At 44.5% G+C, this 8768-nt stretch overlaps 1 protein-coding gene across 1 annotated transcript in view; it reads left to right on the top strand.

Moving 5' to 3' along the window:
- LDB3 (LIM domain binding 3) overlaps positions 1 to 7745 on the top strand; it is a 55964-nt gene extending 48219 nt beyond the window's left edge. The window contains exons 7-9 of the mRNA XM_010145251.1: positions 2759 to 2928; positions 3905 to 3941; positions 7649 to 7745. Of these exons, the coding sequence (XP_010143553.1) occupies positions 2759 to 2928; positions 3905 to 3941; positions 7649 to 7745 (304 nt within the window). The remainder of the gene's footprint in view (positions 1 to 2758; positions 2929 to 3904; positions 3942 to 7648) is intronic.
- The last annotated feature ends 1023 nt before the right edge of the window (positions 7746 to 8768 follow it).

Below are 8768 nucleotides of genomic sequence, written 5' to 3'. Positions count from 1 at the left end.
CAGGATTAGAGTAAGTCTGGGCATGGATCTGAAGGTAGCTGTTGGCCCAAACCAAGCCGTCCCCTGTGACAGTGATATAGAATCATAGAATCATAGAATCATCTGGTTGGAAGAGACCTCAAAGATCATCGAGTCCAACCGTTACCCCTGCACTGCCAGGGTCCCTACACCATGTCCCTCAGCACCAGATCCACACGATTTTTAAACACTTCCAGGGATGGGGACTCCACCACCTCCCTAGGCAACCCGTTCCAATGCTTAATAACCCTCTCCGTAAAGAAATTTTTCCTGATATCCAACCTAAACCTCCCCTGGCGCAACTTGAGGCCATTCCCCCTCGTCCTGTCATTCTCAATATGGGAGAAGAGATTGACCCCCACCTCCCTACAGCTTCCCTTCAGATAATTGTAGAGAGCAATAAGGTCCCCCCTGAGCCTCCTCTTCTCCAGACTGAACAGTCCCAGCTCCTTCAGCTGCTCCTCATAGGACAAGTTCTCCAGACCCTTAACCAGCTTTGTTGCCCTTCTCTGAACCCGCTCCAGCACCTCAACATCCTTCCTGAAGTGAGGGGCCCAAAACTGGGGCAAGGCACGGTGTGCTTAGTCAGTACTAAGTCGATGGCCTGAAGTGCCTGTGGGAGCTTGAAAACTGGAAACTTTGGGGACTTTTAACCAGACCCTTCACAGTGACAGAGCTTTTCAGCATAGCCAAGAGCGAGGAGTGGCAGCAGAACGGTCATGAAGCCGATGCTCACTTGCCATGGGTATTAGGGACTATCTCTGTTCCATAGAAGGACTGTTGGAATTGGCAGGCAGAACTCACTGCTGCACTGAGTACCCTGCCTCAGCGAGCCCTTCTGCCACGGGAGGGCCAGACAAGGAAGACTACGGCACTCTCCCCCATTTGGAGAAGGATACAGCATACCTCATCCATTGGTGCTCACAGGAGCAGCACTCGTGGCAGCCACCGAGGACACACCCTTCCCAGAATGAACAAGTCCACATTGTGACTTCCATTCCCACTAGTGTTCAGACCCTGCAGAGATGGTGGTCTAGGAAACGAGCTATAGAAAGAGCTAGAAAATGCCGCTTCCTTTCGTGTTTTGAGGCAGAGTTTAAATTGAAGAGCCAGGATTTTTTTCTAAGCTATGTTCCATCATGTACGTGATTGTGCTGAAACATATAAAAGAAAAGTAACTGGGCTTTGTACCCTGACGGGTCTTCAGGAAAGTGAGAACTTTGCACGTACTGGGGGCTATAAGGAATATAAATACTCCTCTAACAACAACAAAAAAAATGCTGCAGAGAGGGGGGGGCTTGTGGGCCCACAGCAGATCCACGCGCACATGGTGTTTCTGAGCTCCTTGCAGCCTTAGCTGAAGAGCACACCCCACATAACTGCTCGGTGCAGATCCATCACAGCAGCACCTGTTCCGCAGCGCTGAGGAAGAGGAGGGTGTCAGCTGGACGATACTGGGATCTAAGGCACTGCCTGGTAATCCTGTTTCACTGCAGCGTGTGTGCTGGCTGGCTGTAGGGTACTGGACGTACTGCTTGGCTGCTTCCTGATTCCTCTTAGCCTGTCAAACCACAAACTCGGCTTCCCTGCAGATTTTCTCTTAGAGAACAGTAACTTTGGGCCTGAACCAAGGAAGCGACTTCCCATAGCAGGTAACTGCTGCTAGAGCTTTGTAGCAGTGACTTAGCTGGACCAAATGGCCCTGAACTTTTCACAGAGCCATTTCTCCATTTTCATGAAGCTGAGCCTGCTGTTTGCACAGTTCTATATGGAACAGCGTGTTAAAGCTGTTACAATAAATCACTTGCTTCAAAAATAGACCCTGTATTTGGAGAAGCCATGGAACCAAGTTACACCGAGCACACATCATCCCCACAGTGCGCATTTCTGCAGCTCGGTTCATATTTAATTTTAACTGTATGCTATGCAGAAGTTATTTTTGCAGGGAAAAAAAGCTACTAAGTTACTAAGTCTGTTTCTAGCTTGCATCATAAATCATAGTGAGGTTACCTTGTCACTCATGCTGCAGAGCTCCGTAGCTAGGACTTCAGGTGAGCAGAAGTAGACGTTTCCTCCTGGATGCCTCACTTTACAAGGTGATGAGAGATGCTGTGAGACGCTGAAGATTACAGACACAAAATGTGTATGCAGGTCTTGAGTACTAGTCTAGACTTCGTACGCTTCACTGGTTTAGTAGGTGATGGATCCAGAGCTGTGGCAGCTGGAAGTTTCAGAGTTTGGCAAAGAATACTCATCTTCAGAAAAAGCTGCAACAGCCTACCGCATTATATTTATAATGATGTGTGGCTTTTATTTCTAATTGCAACCTTAAAATACTCTGGCCCCAAACTGTAATAAGACATAACATAAAACAGTATCAATGGAAAGCTGTTTTTATAAGAAAGAATATGGGAAATAATGGGTTTGCCTGGCATACTCTCCTTTATCACCACAAATTATTGTAAGCACCATGAGCTTGTGGCTGCGTTGGTGGAGGAACCATGAACAGACATTTCCAATCTTTTTTCCACTGTTTTGAATACGCAGCTTTGAATGGTGCTGGGCCATTTCAAAGACAAAATGAGCCACAACATTCTTAATTCGCCTCAAATTGATCTATTTCTTTTCTAAAGTTACCTTCTCAATGCCGTGTTTTGGATGAGAAGCTCCCAGAGCAGGGAGAGGTTAGGATGAAAGCCACCACATGCTGTTTCACAATGTTTCACTTTCTGAATTGCAGTTCCCTTCCCATTAAAGACCCCCACATAGACAGTGCCTCTCCAGTCTATCAGGCTGTGCTGAAAACTCAAAACAAGCCTGAAGATGAAACCGAAGACTGGAGTCGCCGTTCTGCCAACCTGCAGTCAAAGTCTTTCCGCATCCTTGCCCAGATGACTGGAACGGAGTACAGTAAGTCAAGTAACAAAACATCCCCCTCATCCTCATTATAGATTGAAGTCTTTATTTTCTTACTCCCGGCTTAGCAGCTGATACTCCAGGATGGCTTATGGCCAGCTTGTGGTCACTGTCAGTGAGGGCTAAGATCTGAGAACCCTGAGGTCAGCTGAGGGAACAAGGAAATCAAAGGGTTCAGTCTCACCTTGGGCTTTGCAAAGGAAATTCTTTGATCTGCCAGAAGTCTCACCATGGAAGTGCCACAGATTATGCAGCAGGGGAACATCGGGGACCCCATAGTTCTTCTGGCTCACAAACCAGTCCTCTGCAGTGTCTCTCATCTTCCAGCAGCCTAGACAGAAAAAAAAAACACAAAACCAAACCAAACCAAAACGACCCAAAACAACTTGGGTCTCTTGTAACAGTCTTTTATAGAAGTGACTTCTGAAAGTCCAGAGAACTCCTGGATCAGCATTTGCATTGAAGCTGTGGTTCTGTCAGCCCTCTTATCTAAACCTAGGTCTGCCACAAATATCACGGGAGCTTGAACATTGTCGCTTGTTGCCTGTGGAAATGTTTTTCTGACAACCTACTAGTGACCTCAGAGCTTGTTTCTCATCTAGGGAGAAGGAAGTTCAGGGACCTTCCCCACACCAAGGGGGAAATACTCAGTATTTCCTCCTCATACAACCCTGCTGCTGCCTCTCATGCTTCCCCACACAGGAGCAGGCCCTCTCTGCCAGATCATTGCCTCCAGCTGAGGAACAGTGCTAATAAATAACCCAGGAAGGGGTTTATCAGCTGTTTTCCTCCTCACAGGATTTCTTGCCAGCGCTGGGTGCTGCTCCTCTTTGTGCTGTTCTTACAAAGTCAGCACAAACACTCCTTTAGACAGGCTTTTGATAATGCTGCTAAAGAACTTGTAATTTTGTTATAAAGCCAATTCCTTTCTTCTTTTCTTTAACTGAAACATTTTTTTTTTTGCCTGCAGTGCAAGATCCAGATGAAGAAGCCCTGAGGAGGTCAAGGTAGGAACTCCCTGCGAAAAATGTGGCTTTCTCCATACTGATAACCAAATAATGTTTAAACCAGCATTAATCTGAATGTACATTGTTATCTTTCTGCCTTAAAATGTTCTAATACATTTACTGAGAAATCACTAAAATTGAAGTGCTGTCAGTGAGAGGCATTGGAATGAGAGGGATAACAAATCAGCATGGTTTTAGGAAAGACAGTGCAGAATTCTTGAGGTGTGTGTTGCAGTCTGACAGCCCTCTGCACACGCAACAGCCGTGTGCTTCACTGGGAAGTGAATGCAGTGAGTTCCCAAGACCAAGCCCTGCCTAACGACTTGGTTGTGTAACTGGATGAAAATATACAATGTTGTGATAGCACTGAGATTTGTGAGCAATTTATTTGGATGACCCTGCGCTTGACATTTGATTCCCCTGAAATGATACGGTAAAGGAGCTGTCTCCGTCCACGTTCGTCATCATTTGTTTGTGTTTTGTTTGCAGTAAATACACCTAAATGTGTAGACTATGGAAGCACAGGACTGCTTTTGCTAGTGGATAAATGTGTTTGTTCCATGTGATCTACCAAAACCACTGAAAAAGTGGATGTGTTCAGAGCTATAATAAGGAATTAAAGTTTTACTGTCATCTTATGTTGTCCTGCATAGGCAGGAAATAGATTCATTGGAGATTCTTATGTAAAGCCTGAAAAGCTGCTGTTGGATCACAGCGCCCTGCATGCAAGCCTGATTTTCTGTTTGCACACTTCAAATCCCTGTATGGCATTCGCTGCTCTAAGCTGCTGGCTGTGTTTGTGATGGGTTTGACACTGAATCCACTTCCTTTCTGTTTTTGTTTTATTGCCATGTGGCTCCTCTAAAGGTTCTGAGCTTTTGATTGCAGTGCAAGTTATGGATGCGGAGTCGGAGAGAAAGGTGTCTGCCATCTTCCCTGTGAAAATACCAGTATACGTTGAAGTTCTGTTCGCCCTGAAGCTTTGTTGCAGTTCACTGCAGGTCACAGCTAGGTGCCTGAACACCAGGCTTGCCCTTACAGCCCTCGGGGATTTATTTCTCCCCTCAAATGTGCAGGCCTGATTCTTACTAAATGTATTGTACATTATCTGTTTGGATGGAACAGCACACATGCAAATCCTTATTACGATGGGATTTAAAGCGGTGTGCTGAACTTAACGATCCCCCATATGCATCCAAGAGTAATATGTTGCTTTAAAGAAATAATCTTTCTAGCTGTAGCCTGTGGCTTTGGGAAATACGAGCTACTGGAAACTTCACATGGTATCAGATACACTGAAAATAATTGTCTAGCAAGAGATCAATGTGTCAACTGCATGTTGTAGTCAGCGTAACTGAGCGTACCTGACAATATCCACTGTGCTTTGCACGGTTTTTGCAGTGTTGATGTATCACTGTGTTGTGCTTTTTGTCAGGGGGACAGTTACGGTTACCTGTAGGCACAGCAGAAGGGAATATATCCTATATATCCTAGGTAGTCAGCTGGGTATAGTGCGAGTGGCACGAGCAATGAAATGAGGTCTCCTTCCTCCCTTCCTGATAGTGCTCACTGCATCTTGGTGGCTTGGTACCTCCCTCAAATGTTGCATGTGCTCCACTGCAGATTTGGTGGCAGCAGCCCTGGTTATGCATCCACCATGCACTGCTCTTCTGGGCCTGTTGGAGCCTTTCTGTTTAATGTTTTGATCCCTTAAAGGATAGAAGGACTGATGTCAGATGCACAGAATCCAAACTTGAACTCTGCTCTCCCAGCACAATAATGGAGTAGAAATCCTTCTTCATTATCTACTCCAGATGACCTGTACAGCCACCCCTTTCTCCATGCCCACTGTTTGGGATCACCTGGAAGGATCCCCGGGCTCTCAAAAGCAAAACGTTTCCATGGATCTGGGAAACCCGAGCCTCGCACTGAGCCCCTGCTGTGCTGGCATTCTGAAATAAGTCCTTCACGTTCCAAAACCTAAACTGCCAAAGATTTCCCAGTGTGGGGAATCTTGGGCTCAGGGCATGCTGTGAGCAATCTCTCTCTGGGTGCTTTCTCCTGTCTCTATCACCTCTTCAGGGTAGGCAGCAAGAACCGCATGGAATGGTGACTGGGTTTCTTCCCAGCGCTTGGGGGGAAAAAATACATGTAGCTTATTTTTGGCAGAACTATGTTATATAGAAATAGTCACTTCTAGATTGCTGCTTCTCACTTCAGAACCCACGCAGCTTGGGAATTTTCAGGTGGCAGAATTTAATATTCATTTAATATTAGTGAGCGCACTGCATGACTGTTCTTTGCTTGTGCTGCTGCCATTCTGAGGACATATAAGTCATAACTTGCTATGAAAACTTTCCGTGGCTGTTGTGATGAGTGTTAGGGAATGTTTTCTGGGAAGATGGTATCCATTTTGAGGCAAGCAGATGTTTCTGAATACCTTTTCCTAGAACACAGGGGTGTATCTTTAAGCAGTAGGAGAATTCTTGAATGCAGAGCGAGTGTGCTCCAGTGAAACTAGAAAAATGGCACCGTGAATTTCAGCATTTCAGCCAGGAATACTTTGTGTCTTTTAATTATTGAAAGCATAAAATATAGTTTGAGAAGTCATACATCAAGACTCCTTTAGCAGTGTTACTTGCATGACGCTGTGTTACTAGGAACAGCAGATTTGGAAATATCAGTGAATTTGCCGGCATTTACTCTGTTTATTGTTTTGTGCTTTCTTCAGCCTGAGGAGTAAAACCAGCCCTGTCTGTTCATTTCTGTTTGGCTGGTTTCGCTCTCAAGTTTTGCTCCATTAACACAATTGTTTTGCATTTTGGGTGTAAATAATGAGGGGAAAATTACCTTGTTTGTAATATGTCAAGGAAGTTTTGCAAATAACAAGAACATTTTATTTTCCATTCTGTTTGACACACTTCTCCTTGACGGTGCTCTCATCCCACATCCTCCTCCTTCCCCTTTTTATTTCCAAAACCTGAATTTAAACTGTAGAACATCTAGAAAAGATTAAATGCAAGAGGTGCTGAATGTTGCTGGAGCGCCCTGGCCTGCAGTCAGAGGTAGGGGTGTTTGCAGGAAGAGGCTGGTACTTCACAGGACTGTGCTGTGAAAATCCTGTGTTACTGCTTCTTGACACAATGCCCAGAAATATTTATGCAAATGTCAACACTTATACTCAGTTATACTGAGAAAAGCTCTAGAAAAGTACTGCTGATGGCCCTTACAGGGGGGACGGCAAGATATATATATGTATATATAGGCTGACCTTGGTATTGCAGAATGGAAAATATTTGCATTAACTTTGCTCTTGTATGGAGTTACCTTTCGTTGTCTGCTCAGTTGGGGGGGGGGGCAAAGCGGAGAGAATCTGCCAGCAGGAAAACAATGGGATTACACTGCGTTTCTAGCAAAAGCAGCCCTGTAATACCAAGCAGAAGTCAAAGAATATGAAGTTATATCAAGTTATTTCTGAGAAATGAGCAACTGCAAAATCTTTCATACATGGCCTGAGAAGGATCACCCAGCCTTCTCTGAGCTCATTCAAAAGCCAAGGGAAAAATCCAAATAAATTGCCGCTGCCCTAGTTCTAAGGCAGGGGAGTGGTAGCCATGGTCCCTAACCCCTTTCTTTCTCCCTCCTTTCTTTCTTCTCTGTGTGTGTCTCTCTCTGTCTCTTTCTCTTGCTCTTTCTTCATGCCACAGGGAAAGGTTTGAAACGGAACGTAACAGCCCACGCTTTGCCAAATTGCGCAACTGGCATCACGGCCTGTCAGCGCAGCTCCTTAATGTTAAAAGTTAAATGCCCAGATTTAGCAGGCAAACACCCAAGACAGAGAATTAGAGTGAAAACTCAGCTGCTATCCTGAGTTAGAGCCTAAGAGTGTACCGGGCACAGGTCAGCCCTGCTGCCAGCCCTTTCTCTGCCTGCCTGCCTTCTGTAGATCACTGTTGTTAGCCTGTTAGCCCTTCACTGTCACCAACAGGAAAAATAATCCTACAGCCCAATTCCCAGTCTTCATTATGAAGTAGATCAGCTTTTATCCTTACTATAGCGAATGTAACTTGAGTACAGAGGAAAACATTGCTATTGTACTCTCTTGGCTTGAATTCTAGAAGAAAATGCGAGGGAAGTTATTGACAGCCTTTCTTTAGGAGGAAGAGGAATGAGACTTTCACTGAGTTTTAGTGCTGTAAAGATAATTAAGTAGGAGAAAAAGATGACCAGGCATCCTGCCTGAGCCTGGCCTAGACTTTGCTAAATGTAAAATACACTTCGTTTGCGTAGTTGTGTGATGCCGTTTGAAATAAGCCCTTAGCAATGCGCATTATTTGCCTTCAATATATTGTACTGGTAGAAGTAATTTGCTGAAACCATTGCTGTAAGTTTTCTTCTGTTGGAAGCCTGAATTTGTCCTGATTTGAAAGCTAGAGGTAGCTGTGGCTGCTGAGGATCTGAAAGGAAATGACCTTTTGCTAGAGGTGATGTAGGAGTGAGAAGAATATATCGTACTATTGGTGCACGGAAGTTTTAAAAGCATCTTGCAAGTTTTAAGGAATCTGTTGCCCATTCTATATTGCTCTTGCTTTGACCCGCGTTTTTTTTCTGTATATAGCAGCATGTGTTATCTGAAATAAAAGGTTTTAAAACTAAAATAATTATCTGCCTGTTTTACACAGTACTTTATTCTTTTTTAAAACAATAACTGCTTCAACTGATCATTGAAAGAACTTTTCTTTCCACAATAGAAAATTTGGTCAAAAAGCTCTCGCCTATGACCTATAAGTGACCTTGAAGTTATCTGAATTAAACCTGACAAAGCAG

Source organism: Buceros rhinoceros, unplaced genomic scaffold, assembly GCF_000710305.1.
Source record: "Buceros rhinoceros silvestris isolate BGI_N320 unplaced genomic scaffold, ASM71030v1 scaffold231, whole genome shotgun sequence".
Lineage (NCBI taxonomy): Eukaryota > Metazoa > Chordata > Aves > Bucerotiformes > Bucerotidae > Buceros > Buceros rhinoceros.
Note: the sequence above shows the minus strand (reverse complement) of the source record. Positions and strands in the feature narration are given on the sequence as shown.